The sequence below is a fragment of the Primulina huaijiensis genome, chromosome 2 (genome assembly GCF_012295235.1).
Source record: "Primulina huaijiensis isolate GDHJ02 chromosome 2, ASM1229523v2, whole genome shotgun sequence".
NCBI classification, from domain to species: domain Eukaryota; kingdom Viridiplantae; phylum Streptophyta; class Magnoliopsida; order Lamiales; family Gesneriaceae; genus Primulina; species Primulina huaijiensis.
The window spans coordinates 2,550,551-2,573,382 of record NC_133307.1 but is presented as its reverse complement, the minus strand read 5'-3'; the positions used below and the strand labels follow the sequence as shown (position 1 = coordinate 2,573,382).

The 22,832-nt window shown below is 33.0% G+C and overlaps 2 protein-coding genes across 2 annotated transcripts; one reads left to right on the top strand and one right to left on the bottom strand.

Annotated features, from left to right (window-relative positions):
* Positions 1–835: 835 nt before the first annotated feature.
* On the bottom strand, positions 836–5,687 carry LOC140963967 (high mobility group B protein 15-like). The gene is made up of 7 exons (XM_073423449.1): positions 5,593–5,687; positions 3,696–3,921; positions 3,313–3,391; positions 2,753–2,915; positions 2,581–2,670; positions 1,724–2,142; positions 836–1,393 (listed from the first exon to the last, which is right to left on the bottom strand). The coding sequence occupies exons 2-7, from the start codon at positions 3,893–3,895 to the stop codon at positions 905–907; spliced, it is 1,440 nt and encodes a 479-aa protein (XP_073279550.1). The 5' UTR covers positions 3,896–3,921; positions 5,593–5,687; the 3' UTR covers positions 836–904.
* An 11,509-nt stretch (positions 5,688–17,196) lies between these two features.
* LOC140963965 (cytochrome P450 89A2-like) lies at positions 17,197–19,036 on the top strand. The gene has a single exon (XM_073423446.1). The coding sequence runs from the start codon at positions 17,317–17,319 to the stop codon at positions 18,847–18,849; it is 1,533 nt and encodes a 510-aa protein (XP_073279547.1). The 5' UTR covers positions 17,197–17,316; the 3' UTR covers positions 18,850–19,036.
* Positions 19,037–22,832: the final 3,796 nt, after the last annotated feature.

The window sequence follows — 22,832 nt, the reverse complement described above, 5'->3', positions numbered from 1 at the left end:
CACCATTAACATGGCAATAGACCTTGGTAAAATTTCCTCTGTGGTGTAGCATGGAAAGGAGAACATTTCTGTATCAGACAGAAGCATAAGATTTTTATTTTATATTTCTTAATCTAAATTTATTTGGTAACAAAGTTGGCATTGGTTTTGAAAGTAATCATTCATGATAGCATTTTTGTGGCCACCCGGAGACATCAATGATCAACCCTTGCACTCTCCCTCGTACAGGAGGAGATTACTCGAACACAAATACAAGGGTCTAAATTAAACTCGAGCTCGAACTATTTCAAATGATTTTAAGTTGCGATTGGATAGATGAATTTCAAATGTATTTTTCTTGTTTAGAGAAGTAAGATCATAAACTTTAAATGCACCCCTTACATGTTAATAATGACGAATTTCAAGTTCACTCTGTCATTTAAAATTCATTTTACTTTGTATTACTAATGTATAAGCAAATCCATTACCAAGTGCACCTTTAGAATTTTCCAAAATGAAGAGATTTGAAATGTTTATATTATTTCCATCCAATATATACAGCTTAATCAATCCGAATGCGACCATAACATTTTTCTTATACTTCCATCGTAAGTTAAGCATATTGCCTATGCATTAGGCCATTTTCTCGTTCTGTAGATGAATTTGAAATGATATGCTTTGATGGAGACTTCAAATGCACTAACATTGAATCAAAATGCATATGATTTGAAAGATGAATTTTCTGTTCTCAGATTATGCGTTTGGATTACATAATTTGGAATCCAAATATTCGAAATTCATCTTAATTATCTGGATACTTATGACATAACGAAATCTCACATCCATCATTTAAAAGGTTCAAAGAAGGAAAGCGCGGAACTCTTAACGAAAGAATGGTTACTGCCCGGGCAATGGCAATAAGATCTCATTCATTACCACTAGTACTACCGGGCAATGGCATCAATTCTTTCTCTTCAGTAGGAACTGATACTCCATCCTCACCACCTGTTAACACCTCCTCCTTTCCCTGCATTGCAACGTCCCCCGTATTTTTCTCTAGTCTTGTTTGCATCTCAAACGCCTCTTCCTCAGCCAAGATTTCAATATCCACATTTTTCAAATCCATATTTGCTCCTGAATATGCTCCGAAAACCGAATCCTTGTCATACTCTTCCAAATCACTTTTGTCGCTCTCATCGGAACTGGTTTCATGATCGTTCCTGTAAGCTGATGTAGCACCACCTTCCAAGTCGAGGTTGCTGTCAAAATCCACTGAGTGAGCTTCTGGTATCGGAGGATGCTGCTGTATAGGTAATGCGTTGCTGGTAACTTGTCCTGTCCTTAATCTTTCCCTGTAGTCTTCCATCTCCAATTTGTATCTTTCCTTGTCTTTGTTTGCCTTCTCTTGATAAACCTGAATTTAACAAGATTATAGAGACCTTTTATCATATTTCATGCTTTAAACACATAACGAGCGATAAAGGGAATTATATAATCCCGTTGATGACACATGGAATATGAGAAAAAAATTTATTTTAGAATACAGCAACCAAAGTAGACTACACATAGAGATTACAAGCTATTTGTGTTTGATATGATATTGTACATAATGAACTCTCTAGCAACTACTACACATCCATATTTGCTTTGCGAAAATAACCATCCGCTGTTGCTAGAAAAGCACTTTTTTTTTTCAGTTGAATAAGGCTATTCACGCATATATAGAATGGGATATCAAACTTACGGTTCTTTCAGGATCTTGTAACTTGTTCCATAATTCCCCAATCATTCTACTTATCTCTCTATCTCTTCCAGGATAAAGTGGTTTCAGCCTGGAGTGCTGCTCGGCAAAGAAAAAGTTATAACCACTTCTGTTAGGCTTGGGATGAGCAGGATCCCTCTTCCTCATTTCGGATTTCTTCCTGCGTTTACGACGTGGAGCCCCCAGTTTCGTCTTGGAACCGTCCGTATTATGAACAAAATCATTCTGACTTTGGGGCCAGTTCTGATGGCTGGGAGTAGTCCATGCTTCTTTATTGGGTACTTGATAAAGAACCCCTTTGAATTCCTCTGAACCAAATTTTACTGTAACAAGATACCCACCCTCGAATTTTCCATCGATCACCCCACAAACTGGGGTACCAGCTGATAGTGCAACTGAGACTGCAGATCATCCAGAGGTAAAAGAAACGGTAGTTCAGAGAATGTAAATAAATCAAAAACTTCCTTGTCAATGATGAAGAAAATGAAGGATCTATGCGAATTAGCAATATCACAATGATTTGAACATGTTTCAGATGGAAATGACTTGGTAATTCCTGTCACTCTGTAGAATCACCAAAAAAATTACACTTTTAATCTTCTGTTCTAAGACCATGTCCCCGTTTTCCTGTGTCAAAATGGGATGACATGAACTAAAAGTTTTGATGTTGGACCAAAATGAAGCAGAATCTTTAAATGCCGGATAAGCTTAAGATGAAAAGAGGAATTCCATGCTAACTAAATTCCGAAACACATAAGCTCATATGGAGTTACGTTCGTTAAGGAATTATCCAAAAGAAAATGATCAAGAATTGTGTAGAAACAGAGATGAGAAAAAACCTCCGGGCACTGGTGCTGCTGGAGTTGCATGAGTTTGTTCAGCTGAACCTAGCGGTGGAGCAGCACTTGAAGATACATATTGAAAAGCATCTGCAGTATATGCACGCATACGTCTTTAAATCAAGAAAAATATTCTAAAAATCAAGAAAAAGACAGTTGGACAGAAACGGACCAGTGGCTGAAGGAGTCCAACATGTGGCTTTAAAGAAGTAGATTTGTTCGTAGTGGTAAATCAACGAGACATAATACTTTCGAAGTATGAAAGAAGCATTCGTCGCTGAGGAAGGAAAGTTGAAAGCAGCTGTAACTTCCTTCCATTTTCTCTCCTTTACAACCTGTATAGTACAAGTCGAGCATCGATAAAGAAATCTTGGTAAATAATAGAACAAAAGCTTAGTTTTCTTCTAAGTGATCAGCCAATTAACTCACTAATGAAGCAGTTGATTTTTCAAAACTTATTCTAAGATCAAGCTACAGTGATGCTTAAACGTGTGTGTAAAAAGATTGATTTTATTTCACATTAACAGGAGAGCTGGTTCTGGTTAATATCAGGATGTGTGCACATGAATTACTTATCAAGGAAACTTTTTCTTTGCGTCTATGACTCTCTGGATTATTTATGGTTTCGGATAAGCTAGGTACGGTATAACCACCATAGAAGAAAATGAACCAAATCACATGTTTTCCTTAGCATGCTGACTTAGAACCAACAAAATCGGAGACCAACCTAACCTTTGCAATGCCACCACGAGAAGTGACTTCCATGAAGAGGCGATGCAAGTCTAAGTCCCTCCCCCCAACAACGGGAATCCTGAAAACCATATTAACAACCAAGTTAATGTAGTTGTGAAATCAGTGAATAAGAGCGGGAACATGATTAGAAAACAGTTGCAGATTCCTAAGGCAAACGAAGATTCGGTAGAATCTGTGCATGTATTCAACAGTCGGGGCAATTCTGCATCAAATAATCAGCGCACACACCATAGCAACTTAGAGGTACTAGTGATCTTCAAGCCCGATATGGGATAAAGTTACATGTCAGAGAAAAACATGGGTAGAACAAGGTTAAAGGAACCTGAAAACTTCCAAATAGAGACAAAATAAGAGTAACATACATGAATTTAGTTCCCATGGAAGCATGCAACTTCCTTAAAGTCTCCATAAATAGCTCTCGTGAGATGAAAACATCATCATATGTGGCCAATGGAGGTGGGTAGGAATGAAAACTAGGGGCTGTTTGGCAGTTGTCTGCAGCAGAGGATGATTCCATCTTGCCACTTTCACCTCCCTCCAACATTCCTTTTTCTACCATCATCTACTTCACTTTCTCTACAGTCTAAACTGCATCCAAACACAGGTTCAAAGAATCCAAAAATGTGACTGTTACAAGAATGGAATAAGACATTTCTCCGCCAAGAAAAGAGACAAATTTCATGAAACACTAGCCACTAAGCACGAGTTAACACATTACTATGAATCATGCATATGTAAATACATTATAGTATATAAAATGCATTCAAGAAAAAGGGGCAAAAATCCCAAAACACAGACTTGAAACGCAGACAGAAGAGTTCTAAGTCCTAACTGCATTCATGCGTAAGTGCAGAGGATCCAAAATTATGACTTATTGTAAGAATAGAATAAAAATATGTCTCAACCAAGAAAAGAGACAAATTTCGTGAAACACTAGCCATTAAGCAAGAGCCAATGTTAAAAATTACTATATCATTGCAGATGTGAATACATTAAGGTATGTAAAATGCATTCAAGAAAAAAGAGACAAAGTCCCAAAACACAGACTTGAAATGCAGGCAGAAGGCCACAAGAAACAGCCAGAGGGAACAGAGAATGTGTATAACTGTCTGCACTCAATAGAACAAAGGAGAGCAAATACCATATTTCATCTGAGATATATAAATGCAAATTAAAATACACTTGCAGGATGCAACTACCCCACTTTAGTAATAAATTAACTCCCAATAGCAAATCAACAAAGCCCGAGAGAAGCACAAAGTACACTACTCTAGCTGCCTCAGCAATCAATTCTTCATCATCACCAAAAAATTCTTGTCATACGGAAAAGTAAAAAAAAACTCTTTTCAAATAAATACATGAATATTCTTGTTTTAACCAATTTTTTGCTCATCCCCACGCACCAAATCCCATTAATAAACTTTTTCCACTCAAGGTGAATCAGAAGAAAAATTAAATGGAACTCAAATAACATTAATTGAACCTGTAGAAGGGCAAAAACCACACAAAATATTATAACATTTTGGGGTCATTGGTTTCTATGAAGTAACAAGATCTCAAAATATTTCCAATGTACAACAGTTAAATGCAAGAGCCTTTTAGAGGTAAGCAAATATAGAACCTAAACCCATAGAATCAGTACTTCTCTGTGGTTATTACATGTAAGAAGAATATAAATGAACTGTATATACTGCAACACTATGCCGGCTATGTAATCTTTAGCTGACATTTAAAAGAAATGACAAGCAATTACTACAAGATATACAGTTTTGATAAGGAAAAAATCCCTCGATAGCGCATGCATTTACAAAGATCCAGAAGTCTATTCTATTCTATACAATCCAATCCAGCCCTTTTCCTCTGACGAGTTTTCAGATTCCACCAGTCAGATTTGCGGGGCATTTTCCAAGAATCCTACGTGGGTATCTCAAAAACCGATTTTTTTTTTTCAGTCTGTTCAAGAAAGTTCATATTTCAAGATCGGTACTTTTTTTTTTAGCCATTTCGAACGTCTCCTAAACAAAAATATCATTTCGATCTGCGAAATATATACCCAGATGCATTCAATATTCAAGAAAATGGAAGATTCTTCTCATGATGTGAAAATATATGTTACAAAAACTAAAAAATAATGAAACGGCACCCAAAAAATTATACAAAGAAGGAATCTTGGAAATGTATGGTAATATATAGTTTATCGGTAGTTACTGCTAAAAGGGAAAATGATTTCTCCGATCAAAGAAATGCGAATGGACATACCAAACGGAAGGCAATTTGCATGCTGGAGATATATGATTATTATGTCATATTATTGATATGTTTATATTATAGTAAAAATTGCATCTTGAAGAAACATTATCTTTGTAGGTTTACCTTATAAATGGCTGAGTATTCAAACTTCTTAAATACATTCTTTATTTGCATTCGGATTTGCATATGATTTTTGATATAAGTAAGGTAAGACTTTTAAAATGACAGATGATGACGAAGGATATATATATATATATATAAAATCTTTTGTACCCAAGATATCAGAATTTGGAGAGATTTTTTTTTTGTTTTTTTTTTTTTTGGGATTGATGATTTAGATTAAAGAAAAAATATTGTTAATTTTAATCTTATTTTTCACCAAAAATTTAGTGGAATTTGACAGGTTTTATCGTGCACGTGACTCACACTAACCCTTTTTTTTTTTATCATCTTCTCTCGTGTGTATTCGTTTTTATTTGCCCAAAACATTTAAAAAAATTATTACTAAATTATCAGTATATTTTATGTAATTTCTTGTTCAATAAGTGCAATAAAAATAAAATAAACAAGTGAAGAAATGGCAAAAATTTGTGTGAGACAGTCTTACGGGTCGTAGTTTGTGAGACGAATCTCTTATTTGGGTCATCTTTAAAAAAAAGTATTACTTTTTATTGTGAACCATGAAAAAGTATTACTTTTTATTGTAAATATCGATAGGGTTGATCCGTCTTACAGATAAAGATTCGTGAGACCGTCTCACAAAAAACCTCCTCTGAAGAAGTAGCTAGTAAACATATATTAGTAGGTTGATTTATATATGTTTGATTGTAATTTTATTTTGAATACTAAATTTAAATAAAATCCATGAATGGAGATGGTTGGATATATCATATATTGGGCTAAATCAGTAGTCCAACCGCTTGCTCATTAAACATCAAAATTGAACAAGAAAAATAAAAACAAAAATCATCGGTTTCGCAAATTTATTTTCGTAAGTAATGTTAACTCGATTCATATTTAAAATAAAAACTAATAATTTTAGTATAAAATATAATATTTTTTCATGAATCGAGTCGGGTTAGATATTCGTCTAACAAAATTGACTAATGAGACGGTCTAAAATGAATGTTTGCAAAAATATAGTGAACTAAATAAAATATAGCTATTTAACGTTACTAGTAGATAGATTAATATTTAAGGTATAGCTTGATACACATAATAGGATAAACATGTGATATATAATATAAGGATAAGTTAAGGATAAATAAGATGTAGGATATTATATTTAGGGTGTGTTTGGTTGATGTGATTAAAGAAAGATATATGAATAATCACATACTTATATAATGTTTGGTTAAAATTTTAAGATAATATTAATAATCATTTTGACCAGGTTTAAAACCTAATTTTATGATTAATCATTTGATTATTAATCTAACAAATCAAGTGGGATAAGTTATCAACCCACCACAAATTACATTTTTATCCTCTTATCTCTTATGAAAATAAGTATTTATTAAATTCTAATTTATTATATTTAATGATTACCGTAATATTTTCAAATATATTTCTAATAAATATATTTAAATTAATTTTAATAAATGTAAATTATAATTATAAATATTTAATTATCTATTCAATTATTTTAAGAATATATATTTAATTAGCATTTGGGGCATTTTGGTCATTACAATAAAATTTACAAAATTAATCCATCATTTTAAAATCATACCAAACACCATGTTATTTATCCCACCATACTATTAATCCACATATCTCATTTTTTAATCACTCTAATTATTAATCATTTACTTATCCTATCATACCTACCAAACGGAGCCTTAATGTTTGATATGATTTTAATAAGAGTGATTAAATTTATATATTAGATTGTAGCGACAAAATTAACATTATCATAATAAATGTTATAATTTCAAAGTTGTTGCTTGAGTTAATAATTATCTGTTCACAATAAATTTTATAATTCAAAATCTGCGTTACAATTTAAATATAATTTTAAAAAATTTATTTGACAATTTAAATATCATTTTATTTTTATAAATTTATGGCAAAAAAGAAAGAAAAATAAAAAAAATTATGTAATTTATTAAATTTAGAACTACATGTGACACTTATAAAACAAACGAAGTACTCAAAAAATTTGAAACACAATAAACTAATATTGGTTATTTTCTAAAAAACCAAAATTACTACAATTAACAAATTAAAAATCCAACGTGTTCCAAACCGAGTTTCCATATCAAACGATAGGGTTTGGGATTTTTATATATTGAGGGCAATTAAGTCATTTGTGGTGTTTTTTATCATTAAATTAAAATTATCACATATCATAAAAAGGATATTTTATCCTTGTATAAAATTATTTATCACGGGCTCATGATATTATCATAGACTTTCTAAAAAGATACCAAACATGGGATAAAGATGATTATTTATCAATCTCTGTCATATCCAGTTTACCAAACTATACCTAAATTGATTGTGCTAGATTATTGAATCGAAAAAAAAGTTTTATTTATACTCTAAAATTATTTAAATATGAGTAGGTCTCTTGTGAGACGATCTCACGAATCTTTATATGTGAGACGGGTCAACCCTACCGATATTCACAATAAAAAATAATACTCTTAGCATAAAAAATAATAATTTTTCATGGATGACCCAAATAAGATATTCGACCCACGAAATTGATCTGTGAGACCGTCTCACAAGAGTTTTTGTGTTTAAATATAGCCATTATGAAAAGTATTACAATCATTTTTAGTCTTATATTGAGTTAGTTTATCAAAATAACATTTTAATCATGTTAAATTACACATGAATTCTTTAAACTGTATTTTTTTCCTTTCACCATCGATTTCTAATGAGAAACCTAATTAGGTTTCTCACAATCCTGCATGTTGAGATTATCATCATTGATTTTTCTCTATCATTTACAAAATTAGAATACGACAAACTCGAATATTCACGGCCAGTTTTCGAAAATATACATCAATTGAATAACTTGTTATTATTCATATATTAATTTAATAATAATTAAATTATAAAATAATTCTTTTATCCACTAATTTTTCAAAATTGGGTTTTAATGCATTGACTTTGAAAATTAAACAAAAATCCAAACTTCTAAAATTCGTTAAACGCTAGTCGAGTGTCAGACCAGCACTTAGCGCTTAGGCGCCGCCAAACAGATTCCACACTATTAACATAATAAATCACATACTAAAACTTCAACACAATAACATCAAATTTAAAATGCGTTCAAAATTATTAGAATATCGCAAATCTACTCACTTCTTCTTCTCCATAATTTTAACCAACTTGTTTTTCATCAGACACAAACTCAATATAAGTATTGTGATCATCATCTTTTTCTTCGGATGTTCAATATCATGAAGTTCTTTCACTCTAGATCTTCTTTAAGATCTAGGATTGTAGATTTTATCTAGTCTGGTTGCTTCATCAACTATTTTCCAAGTAAGTCCCAAACTTGGTTCAACTTCATCTTCTTCCCCATCATCCACAATCCTAACTTTTGCACTTGAATCATCTTTTGCAAGAAGGACATCGACATTCCTTTATTTATCTTTTTTTGTTTGTTCAACAATCTAGCATTAAATTAGACAAATACTATATTGTGTAACCTGTTATCGTCCAACCTATTTCTTTTCTTTGTAGGAATTTACAAAAAAAAGGTAAATATTATAGTTAGTAACATAAGCATACACTTTAAAAATTAATAGTTTACTTTAAATAAAATGTAAGCTTATTCTTTCAAATGCACTTTAATTTCTCATACCCATATGAACTTGTAGTCAATAAAAGTATCTTCAATGCTACACTTAGCAAGTTGGGTGTGTGAGCACCATTATATGTGACTTGTCTGAAGACTCCTTAGAATCTAAAAATATATGAGTCTCCTTGAAATTAACACACAATTTAATATATTTCTTTTGTTTTCCTATCATTCCATGCATCTGTCATAATCGAGCAGAGATTCTTTGCACATTCTTCTTCGTGCTTCTTGAACAATTACTTTGTTCTTTCAACTTGGGCTTTCAAAAGTAGCTCCCTAAGGTGATATTAAGTTGGAGACTTGAACCCTAGTTCAAATTGACCTACTGTCTCCATTAATCACTTGAAGTTATCATTATCAAGAGCATTGAATAAAATTTCATTTTCATAAGCCCATCTCCCGACATATTGTTGAATTTTATGAGTTGAAAAGAGCCTCATTTATATTTTTTGGCGAAACACTTTACTCTCACTTTAAAGTACATTTTATGTAGCAATCACCAATGCATAAATATCCATGTGGTCAAGTGGGAGATGTTTTTTAATTCCATGTATCCCCTTCAATTTTAGGAGTTTCTTATTCTTCTTCTAGAGAAAAATATTCAACTTGCTCTACAATTTTCTTATTCCATTATTTTGTTAATAACATGTTTGCACTTATTGAGGTATTCTTAAAATAAATATATTTCCAAGTGATAAATGCAAGTTTTGCACTTAACTTACCCTATGAATTGGCATGGACTATGCTAGTTCCAAGCGAATTTACGTGTTTTTGTAGTTGTTTGAGTCGATCGCAGGAACTTAGGCAAATATACGTATATCGGGGTCAAGGGAATGAAAATTGAAGCTCGAAGAAGAAAGAATGAAGCATAAGGCAGCAACTACTGCGCCACAGTGCAAGAAGCACGACACAGCCACGCGACAGGATGAATCAGGCGTGCAGAACAGAGCGCACCGCGAGCACTCCTCAAGACCAACAGAATGCATCCTCAAGGCCAACAGAATGCATCAGAACAGATCTCCTCACGCTCACGTGCGATCTCAATGCGCTGCAGCGCGAGTTGGGAGCGCCCGATGGGTTTTGCAGAAAAAAATAAATCATCCAAATGGGTTTTTTGGTGGGCTCTCGATGATCTTGGAGGTAAATAAAAGAAAGAAGACTCACTCGTTGAAAAAAAGGGATTCGCTATACACTGAATTTTGGGGAGAAAGAAATGTGGGAAGCGAGAGTGAGGAATGAAACAAAGACGCATGGGACGGAGCCGCGGATTCAGATTCAATCTTATTATAAGAATTATTGTGATGTTAAACTTTTTAATATATAATTTTTAATAAGAATATTAGAATCGATATTAGATAATTAATTCTTATTTATTACTCGGGAAAATGAGTAAGAATATTTGAGAATTCTTGGGTAGTACACGGTTGAATTTATGAATATATATGTCAATATTAATTTAATATAGTGAAGACTAAGTGAAATCGCACATCTAGATTCTTCTTTTCATAAATTTTAATCGAGTTTTTGTCCTTGATCAAAGTTTAAATGGAAGCTAATAAACAAAACTCATTCTAATTTTCTAAATAAAGTTGGATTATTCTAATTATGTTAATTAATATATTTTTAAAATACACTCCCCGTGAGAACGATATCTTTGTTTAATCGAGTACTAAAACTTGGTATCGTACACTTGCGATTAGCAAAATAGTGCAACACCGGGTATATTTCCTATGCGCTCCTTGATCCTATACTCTACTCAGACATCATTTTCGCACAAAACTCGCATTAAAATTTTTCAAGGTTCTTATGATCAATTAGGGGTGTGCAACGGTCGGTTTGGTTCGATTTTAATAAACTTCGGTTCGATTTTTCTGTTTACGGTTTTTCGAATGCCTAATCCTAAACCAAACCATTTTAATTCGGCCCGGTTTGGTTTTTTTGTATTACAGTTTGGTTATTACGGTTTGTGTAATAAATTTAGTTATAAATGAAGTTGTACGTTATAAATTTTAAAAAAATATAATAAAAAACCACAATCAAATTGGTTTTGATTATCTTACAAATATCAAAATAAAGTAATAAAAAACACGTATAGCTATAATTCTTGTAACCAATTTGTTAAGTATCTCACAAACATCAGAAGAAAATAAAAAAAAATATAGCTATGACAATTGTAAGTAATTTGGAATTTGGATATGTTTATAGTGAATAATTCCAGCATTGGATCCATCAACTCCTGCAACAAAAATCCTCATGTGTAGGGAAATTAAAATATCAAACTATTATGAAAAAGAAGAAAGGCAAGGCGGTAAAATTTTAAACTTAATGAAATTACTTATATTAATTATTTTATTATTTATTAAAATACTTATATTAATTATTTTATTATTTATTATACTTTAAATGGTCTGTTCGGTTTTTTCGATTTTAAATTTTCAAAAATCGATAACCGAACCAAAAAACCGAAAGTACAAAAAATCAAAATCATAACCGACCGAAAAACCGAACCAAAAAAATCGAAATTTATGGTCCGGTCGGTTTTTTCGGTGTAAATCGTTTAATGAACACCCTTATGATCAATCAACATCCTGTTAGAGTAGGTGCCCGACAAGCAAACTTGTGGCTCCGGTTTTATTGACTCTGATGTAAAACAATCTTTATTTTAATAATATTTTACGATTTTATTCGATTATAGCATTATACTTTATTTGCATACCCATGCAAGCTGCATAGATAAAGTCCTTGAATATACAATAGGTACATAAGGTCTGCGTCCCAACGTAAGATCATGAAACTCATTAGGAAGCGTATCGTATATTCTAAACAGGTTTCTAGTCGATTCAGGCACCTAAAACAAGGATAAAGATAGCTCGAGCTCGAGACTAGCATCTGTGGAGTAAACACCATGTTTCATTGATAAGGGCATAGAGATGTCCATTCACACAGATGAGTGATCATATGATGATGCACTGAAACAACCCTCCCTCGGACTGTTCAAGTGGTTCTTACTTATCGAGTGAAATAGTCCGTAGTTATGGTTGTACACCATTAGTCCTTTGACTTGGGACAATGTAAGGGCTATACGTATTAGCATGCACTTTGATCCGTTTGCCGACTCCATCGAGGGTCATCAGGTGGCGAGGTTGGGTGTAGTTTCGAAATACGTAAGAGCAAATACATTGTATTCAGGGATTCACCGTTTACCTACGGGTAAAGATATCCTATGTGGTCTGATGAGTCAATAGTGCAAGGAATCTCTGGCTGGAGTAAGACATGTGCAGTTTGGAAAGGTGTTTCCTCAGTTGCGCATACCATGACACTATTACTCAAAGATAAATCACATCGCTATCGAATTCATATGCAACTCTCGATATACCAATGGTTGCAGATTCGATCGGGATATATGTGTTGAAGGGACCGTAGTGTACGCTAACCATGACTAAAGGTTCTTGCAGACACTATCAGTGATACCTAGTGGATCATGGGGCGAAGCTATTAGGCGGTCTTACCGTGGTCCAACGGTTGGGATCAGAAATGAGTTCTGACATTCTTGATCAAGGTGTTGATGAAAAGAATGAGGTTAACTAGGGTAAGCCCGAATAAGAATAAATGTTATTCTGAATCACATGGAGATGTGAACACACGGCTAACTGTATCCCTGAACCATTGAGGGTCACACAAGTATCGAATTCTGTATTCCCGTTGATATAGTCAAATTTCAAGGAGTTAAAATTTGGCTACTATAGTTTGATGGAGATCAAACAGGAAGCTTATAAAGGAGTTTATGAGTTGATTCCATATGATGGAAGAAATAGAAGTTGGCGTGATTGCTAAATAAGGAAGGAGAGTGGAACTGCCTGTTTTGTGAAGGAGTTCACTAAAACTGGCAGCTGGCAAATATGGTAACTGTCATATATGGTAAGTTCTAAAGTTGGTAAATGAAAATTTTGATCTTCGAAATTTTCAATTTTCATTATATGAACAAGATTTGTATCCTGGTATATCGGCGCTCTCGGATCGTCGATCGGGGTTATAATGAGTTCAGAATCATTTTTTTTTTCTGAATTTGGAATTTACTAATTAAATGATTGTGCTAGTAGTGGTGACTACTAACATGCACAAATTCTCATATATGTTCTAGAGAAGTCTAGAAATAAATTAACTAATGAGTTAATTTATAAATTAAATAATAGTTATTTAATTTAATTAATGTACATATTTATTTTATATGGTGATATAAAATATGTGTATATGATATCACTATATAATGTGTTATTAAAAGTTAATAAATACATTATATATATTAATTATATGAGAGTTTTAATATAATGAAACTATTAGAGTCTTTGTGGGAGAATGACTCCTAATTAGATTAGTAGCCTCACTCTATAAATACACCACTAGGACTCATAATAAAAAGCTAATTTTTGACAAACAAAAAAAAAAAAGAAAAAATTCTCTCCAATCTCAAATAGCTCTCGGCCATATATAAGGAAGAAAAAATAAAAAATTATTGTCTCTTTTTGGTTCTTCAATCGCCGTTCTTCCATCTCTGTCTTTTGGAAATTCGGAGATTACAATCTCAACGCACAAATTGTTTGGTATTACTAGTGCAATCCAAGCAAAAAATTCAGTTTCTGATCGTGGATCCAATTAGACGATCAAAGGAGAAGAGCCGTTAGTATGGATTTACAAGAAGGACTATCTCCGCATAAAAATCGGAATAGTTTGGAGTCCAAGCGTTAAGAACGCAAATGTATAATTCTAAACACCCTATGAAAGTTTTTAAACACACGACGCCCAAGAACAAAATTTTAAACTTCCGTTACGTCTTGAGTGCAAGAACACGATGTCCCAACACATCCCAAACTCCCATATGATGTAATTTGCCTTTCTCCTAAGAAGCTCATATTCGGGTTGAGTGACGGGTGCCGTTGATGATAGATTACTTGCCATTGTTATCTATTATTAATCACTTAATTGTAATAATAACCTGAAAAAATATTTAAGAATATAATCAGGTTCTTTGGATGCTATGTGATGTTGATCTTGAGCAAAACATTCTACTGCTGAATTAACAGCAAAATATAGAAAAAAAAAAGACAGCAGAAATAGAAGAAAAACGATAGAATTTGGGGCGCCTAGCCGCATTTATAACACTGCAAAAATCCAAAGAAACGTTAATGAATAATCCATTCCACTCGAATAGCTATGTATAATTTCTTGGCGAGGAAGTCACATGTGAGACAATCTCATAAATTTATATCCCTCAGATAAGTTGACCTGATCCATAAATAAAGTAAACGAATAATACTTTCTCACGCTTCTATACACAAACACGGGATTTTTTTTTAAAAAAAATTATTTTTTTTACACATCTATTCTTTGTTTTTTGTTCCATTCTTGTGAAACCGATCAGTTGTTATCTTCCTCTTTCTTCACTATATTTCACATTTTCTGAAAATTTTATTCTTATCTCAATTAAAATTTTCACGTATCCTCTTTACAAAAAATAAAAATAAAAATAAAAAAAATCACTTTTTAGTCCCTAGTAATATTCTTCTACAACATGCTTGAATAAATTTGCAAAAGAAGTTACAACAATGAAATGTATTCAGTGATTTTGTGCGAAAATAGGTGCTTTTGGTTCGTTTGTTATAAAGTAAAACAATAATGAATTGAAATGGAAAAAGGATTTAAAAAGGGGTGCGATGGTATCATAAAAGTTTGTAAAATTAATCGTTTGGCAATTTACTAAAAGTTACAACTGATCTTATTCAAAAAAAAATTGTAACTAATGTTAATGATACAACTTGAATCTTTTAAACTATACAACAGTCTAAGCGTTACATGTCGACTGAGGGTCTTAGCAGGTCAATTATTGCACCCCCAACCTCAACAGTCATTCTCTCAATAATTTCACTCGTTGCAATCCATAGAAATAAGACTAGTGACATTGACTCTAATATTAATTGTAAAATCGAACGCTTATCACTAGGCAAAAAATAATAACTTTTAGCTAAGACGGGATTTTATCTGTTTATACTTGTAGCAGCATGCAACCCACACTAAGTGTGAGTTTACATGAGGGTTGCACTTATTTGGGTCCAATGGAACAAGCTTTTAGTTTCATTAGTTTTGGTTGGGACGTGCCTCACTGTTGTACGGTCTCGTATCAAATTCGAGATCGATCATATAATTTTCCTATTGATAATTTGTCTCTATCATAGACAGTACCCATTATGATATGTTGTCCCTATTTTATAGTTCATCTAGTCAATCAAATCAAATGGCTCAACATCAGTAGTTTGACATACGAGAACTTTTCAAAAGATCACTCATTATAGACTACTCTCAACCATGCACATTTAATCTACGTAATTCTTTTTCAAAAATTTATTATTTTAAAAATAGATTTCTTTGTGGTATATTGGACGTAAGAATAAATAATTCCTTTTAAAATATTAATTTTTCATGTTAAAATTCGTTTCATTTTTTATTTGAAAATTTTCTCCGAATCTCAATTAAAGCATCATCGACAACGAAGAAAGTGAAACTCATATGCAATCCCCAAACGAGGGTGACACTTCTCTTTGTAGTCACTCTCTCCCTCTTTCTTACCAAAACTGCACAAAGAAAAAAAGGCTTGATTCTACTACAAAACTTTAGATTGCATATTCGGATAGAAGGATTTAATTTCAAATTCACATATCAAATTCATTATATCCATTTGGCTCAAAATTAAAATGAAGGATTTGATATCTCTTGTATCGCTCAAGTATGTATTTTTTGCTTCAATTTCAAATTCATTCGCATATCTAGTCATTTGTAATCCATGTATTTGAAATCCAATCAGAGCATACCGTTCATAGGATAAAGTATAAATTTGCGTTATATAAATTCAAGAAGTTATAATATTTATATAAGACACCCTCTTGAATATAATATTTTTATTTCACTTAGTCGAAATATAATTGTTTTTAAAAGAAATTTAAAGATATTGAATTATTTAAAATAATTAATAATGTTTCTTCTTTAAAACAAAATTGGATTATTTTAAGAGATACGGTTCAATAAAAAAAAATAAAAATAAGTATTAAGTATTATATGTATTATCTGGGTATATAGATGATGACATTATATAAGACTCTTGTAAGACGACTTCACGATTATATATTTTTGAGATGTGTTGACCAGGTCCATAACTATATTAAAAAAATAATATTTTTGACATAAAAAATAATATTTTTCATATATTGGGTCGGGTCAGAGATCGTTTTCACAAAATTGACCTGTAAGACAATCTCATATATGTTTTTATACAAAACTTTTCCCATTCTCAAAAATAAAATCTATTAGTAATTACACTTGTGTTAAAAAAAATTCATTTTTTAAATTGAAACTTTAAATACATTATACAAGGAGAAATTACATACTTATACTTATACGTTTTTCGTTATATTATCGGTCTTCACTAACTTGCACTTTATTTTTCAATTTAGTTATTTTTCTTAAAAATTTTGACGTGATATTTGACATTTTAGCAATGATTGTCACCACATCAGCATTTCCAAAATCTTCGAATCATTTTCTGATGTCAGACTGACGTTACGATAAAAAATGACTAAAATCAAAAAAATTAAATTAATTGATTAAAACCATTATTGATAGAAAATAATAAAAATATAAACATATAAATTGCAGGGCAAAAAATACAATTTTCACTTTCCCTACTCTAAAAACAAAGCTATGGTAAATTAAATAAAAATATATCCCACATAATTCAAAAATTGTAATTATATAATATAATATAAGCAATGCGTGTAAACGAAGAATCCAAGTACTGTAATTATCTAGAACCGAGATTCCAAAACCCAATTCACTGAGATTTTGGAACCTTGATTCCGTGGTTGAACATGGCGGTCTGGTTCTTGATCTTCGTTTCTCTGTGCATCGCCGCCATTGTGAGCTTCCTTTTCAACCCGTCAAAGAAAAAGTTGCCGCCGGGACCACCGAGTTTGCCTCTCATCGGCAATTTGATATGGCTCCGCCGCTCTGTTTTCGAGTTGGAATCCGTCCTCCGCCGCCTCAAAACTCGATACGGTCCTCTCATTACGGTGACAATCGGTCCTCGCAAGCTCATATTCGTCGCCGGCCACTCCTTGGCCCACAGCGCCCTCATCCAGCAAGGCGCCGTCTTCTCCGACCGTCCGCCTCCCCTGTACACGAGCAAGATTTTGAACAGAACCCAGAAGTCGATTAACTCCGCCGCGTACGGCTCCACGTGGCGTCTCCTACGTCGCAATTTAACCCACGAGATCCTTCACCCGACTCGGGTTAAATGCTACTCAAGCTCCCGCCGATGGGTTCTTTCCATTCTAATCAATCGTCTCCTGGATGCGTCGAAATCGGAATCCTCTACGAAGGTAATCGATCATTTCCAGTACGCCATGTTCTGCCTGCTGGCGCTCATGTGCTTTGGAGACAAGCTCCAGGAGACGCAAATCAAGGAAATTGAATCGGTGCAACGAGGATTACTTCTGGGTTTCCGCCGATTTTACGTGCTCAATCTGCTGCCTCGACTGGGGAAAATTGTGTTCCGCAAACGGTGGAAGGAATTCATTCGACTGCGGCTGGAACAGGAGAACGTGTTTGTTCCACTTATCAGGTCCCGCTTCCAAGCCAAACATCAACAAAGGGAATCTAATCAGCAAGAAGACGATGAAGCACTGTTAGCATATGTGGACACTCTGGTAGATTTGCAACTTCCCGAAGAAAACAGGAAACTGGATGAATCGGAAATGGTGAGTCTATGCAGCGAATTTCTCGCCGCGGGCACCGACACCACAGCCACCGCATTGGAATGGATAATGGCTAATCTTGTCAAATACCCCCACATCCAAGCCAAGCTTCACAACGAGATAATCAGCGTCGTGGGAGAGTCGAGAAGCAGCCAGCAACAGATGATTGAGGAAGAGGACTCGCAGAAAATGCCATACCTGAAAGCAGTGGTATTAGAAGCCTTGCGGCGGCACCCACCGAGCCACTTGGTTTTGCCACACAAGGTGACACACGATGTCGAATTAAACGGCTACTTGATCCCTCGTAGTGCTACGGTGAATTTCTTGGTGGCGGAAATGGGTTGGGACCCGAAGGTGTGGGAGGATCCGATGGAATTCAAGCCGGAGAGATTCTTGCCCACAAGTTCTGGAGAGGCTTTCGATATAACAGGGAGCAGAGAGATCAAGATGATGCCATTTGGTGCTGGAAGGAGGATTTGTCCAGGCTCTGCATTGGCTCTTCTTCATTTGGAGTACTTTGTGGCCAATTTGATCTGGAATTTCGAGTGGATTCCTGTCGAAGGTGACAATGTAGATCTTTCCGAGAAGCAAGAGTTCACCACTGTCATGAAGAATCGGCTGTGTGCCCGAATCTCTCCCAGAATCTGAATCTTTCCGGTTTGTTGTTGTGCTTGTGTTTGTGTTATTAGTTGAAAAAAGAGCAGTAGAATTGAAGCAGCTTGCTTGTGTAGAACCCTGAAAGGAGTGATTTAAAATTTTATAAAATTGTATACAAGATCAAGATACTCAATTTAAGTGTTTGTTCTCGTCTCAAATGTATAAGCTAAATATAAAAATTGGTTTGAAACAACCTGATAAAAAGAAAGCTTAAATAATTGGGTCTCAGCATTCAAAGGCATGTAAAAACATACAAACCTACCTATATTCCTTAAAAAATCTTCTACTCCACGCCATCACTCTAACCTCAGAGAGTCGGGTAAGTCTATGAATTTTGAACTATCTAGTTGTGAGGATCAACTCGAATGCTCGTACAACCGACCCCGAGCGGATGACTGAACAGTGAGTATCGGCCTCAACCTCACTACTTCTCTAATGTAACAGGACGAGAAACGTACCTAGAAAAAATCTCAGCATCCTTAATGCGAGAAGCATGCCTTTAAAATTTTTGGGATTTATCTGATAGATAAGAAAACATTGACTTTATATCAGAAATAAGAATGTTCCTGGCTTTATTTTCATTTACACTTTCTCCTACTTGTTTCCCCATAATAACAGTCCATAGCATGAAGCAACACAGAAACTCTCGTGAGACGATCTCACGAATTAATTTCGTGAGACAGATCTCTTATTTGGATCATCCATGAAAAAGTATTATTTTTTATACTAAGAATATTACTTTTTACTGTGAATATCGTTATGGTTGACCGGTCTCACAGATAAAGATCCGTGAGACCGTCCCACAAGAGATCTATTCCATGAGCAAACTATCTTGTGCCTGTGGAATTTAATTCGGTTCAATCTGGAACGGACTGGATTGAATCCGATATCAATTTTGATACTTTTGATTACTTTGTTTCATAAATAATGTTGGTATACATAATTGTTCGGGAAAAATAAATAAACAATTGATTCCAATTATTTTATAATCCAAGAATGCTATTTTCATCACAGATGGGCCAACGAACAAGATTGGTGACTCTACTTGAATTTTATTTTTTTTTTTTGGGAAAATTTGTTTCTTTAAGCCGTCAAATTTTGTGTTTTCATTCTCGGCAATTTCTTGTTTTTCGCAATAAAGCAACCTTGAAAAATCGAAATAATTTCGATTTGACTTGTTTATTCCCTAGCATATTTAAATTCTTTAATTATGAATTTCTATTTCTAAAAATATTTTCCGGTTTTTTTAAATATTACTTTTGAGAGTTTGTTATGTAAATATAGATATAGTTTTATTAACATAGGCTTCTAGCAATATTCTTAAAAATACATTTATAATCCAACCGCCTTAATAAATGCAATTTAATTCATCAAATTATATAAGCCAACGCAACGCTTAAAAAATCTCAAATACGCATCAACATTTTTTTTATTTTTTTCATTTTTTTCACGTTCAATATATAATTAATTGATGCAATTAAATCAAAATAATTGTGAGAAACTTTGATTTATAGTAAAATAGGAGCTTGTTTAGAATTAATTGACTAAAATGTTGAACTAATAACTCGTTTGTAACGGTATTACCTCAACGGAAATTTGAAGTTGTTCAAGATCTTACTAATTAATTTCCAAAATTCTATTTTTCTACTACAAATCAAAGTTTCCCACAACTGTTTATATTTAATTGCACCAATGAATCATATATTAAACCAAAAAAAAAAAAGAATGAAATAAACGAAAAACGTTGACGGATATTTGACGGATTTTCTCATAGAGACAAGGGTCCGCATCCTTAAAAAATATAACAGGGTTTGTATGCTAAAAAAATATAACAGCTGGACTAAAATGTTCAAACAGATGGGATATTAGTCAACGAGAATCTTCAGAATTTACGTATTAACATAGAAACTGAAATGTTGTTACACATTGAGATATTAGCTGGACGAGAATTTGACAAAGCTATTTCATGCCATTATCTCCTAAAATGTCATAAATCTATTGGGTATTTCTTTCTTTCTTCTTCTTTTTTTTTTTTTAAAAAAAAATACAACGGCCTCTCATCTAGTTAGGAGAACCCGTAATATCAAGCAAATAGGCTTTTGGCGTCTATAAGATGTTTCTTAGATAGAATATTGGTTGTACTATTTCTATACAATTTTAGTATCTTCACCATTATGTATGACATAAAGTATACAGAGAATGAAACTTCTTAATTGACATATTGAAGGAAAAATTGTTTTCGTCCTCTACAACTCCGCAAATTTGGTTCCTTAAATTTTCAAAATTGCGTCTCAATCCATATATTTGATCTTTTTTTTTAGTAATTTGGTATTTCTCTTTGCAATATTTATTCTTTTTTATTTTTCAAGTATTGTGACATCGTGTTCTCGCACCCAAGACGTAGCGGAAGTTTAAAAATTTTTGTTTGGACGTCGTGTGTTTAAAACTTCATTCATAGAGCGTTTAGAATTATACATTACGTTATCAACGCTAGACTCCAAACTATTCCGGTGTGTAGGCAGATATAGCCCTTCTTGTAAATCTCTACGAACCGATCTCCTCTTTGATCATCTCGTAAATCGTTAACCAAACTTAAATTTAACATTTTTCAAAGGAAAGCATAAACATCCTAATCTCTCAAAAGCATAAAAGTCATAAACATCATAAATGTTGGATCAATTTTTATTTTTATGGGCTTATATGTGAATAATTATGTGTGTGGGTTGTCTGTTAAGTTAAGACCAAAGTAAAATGATCAAATAATGTTTCGGGTTATTGGGCTTTAATGTATCTAATGAGTTGTAGACCTTTAATGTGTAGAGTCATAAGTGTAATTTCTGTTTTTATGATGGTCTAAAACAGAAATATCAAAAAATATTGATGAACATTATCTATAAATATAGGTCATGGTCCCCAAATCTCGCGTTATCACTTTCATTATTCTCTCCTCTATTAAGAAAATAGTTCTGAAGAGAAACTAAAAGATTCTCTCAAGGAAAGAGCGCGTAGATCTGGAAGATCAAAACATTTTCTAAAGAATTCAAGACTATGGCATCAGGTACACTTCCGCTTAAGTTTTCAGTCAAATTCTTAATGATTTATCATGATGGATTCTGCGGTTTATAGGTTTTCCCCAACAAGTGGTATCAGAGCCATTCATGCTTGAATCATTAAGATTTGTTTAAAGTTTTTGGATATTATTTGGATCCAGATCTGGAAAAGAAAATTTTGTTTAAATTTTTTCTGTTATGACTTCAGATCTGAAAAAAATTTTTTTGATATGGTTTCAGATCTGAAAAATTTTTTGATATGGTTTCAGATCTGAAATTTTTTTTTGATATGGTTTCACATCTGGAAAATATTTTGGATGAAAATCAAATCTTTTAAAGTTTCATTTTTGGTAAAAAGATTTGGTTGTAAATTTTAAAGATTTGGTATAAGATTTCGATTTTCCTTCCAGTTTTGTTCAACAAAATATTTTAGAGGAAAATCGAAAATTGGGATAAAATTTTTTTTTTTTTTTAAAAAAGGTTTCGGGTCGGGCCGGAAGGGTCCGGATCATGGTCGACCCGACCCGTACGGAATTTCCGAGTTTTTTTAAATTTTTTTTTCGGTTCAGGTTTATTCGGTTAAAGTTAAATATTCAAAAATTCAAATAATGATAAGGTTATATGTATTTTTAAAATTAATTAATTGAAATAAAATGTCGTCAAAGTGACCTCTTTTATGGAAATTAATTTTATTTTGAAATACAAAAAGATTTTGGGTATATGTAATTTATATGAATATTGATTGGCCCAAAGGAAGGTTAATATTTAATATAATTACATATGCACTTGTGGTGGTAAACATGTGATAGTTATTCGGTTTTTCATGTGAATAATAAATCGGCCGAAAGGAAGGTTGTTATTTGACATGATAGTTACTATCAGTGTTTGACTGCTGCGCAAGGATATCACTTACAAGTTAATCTT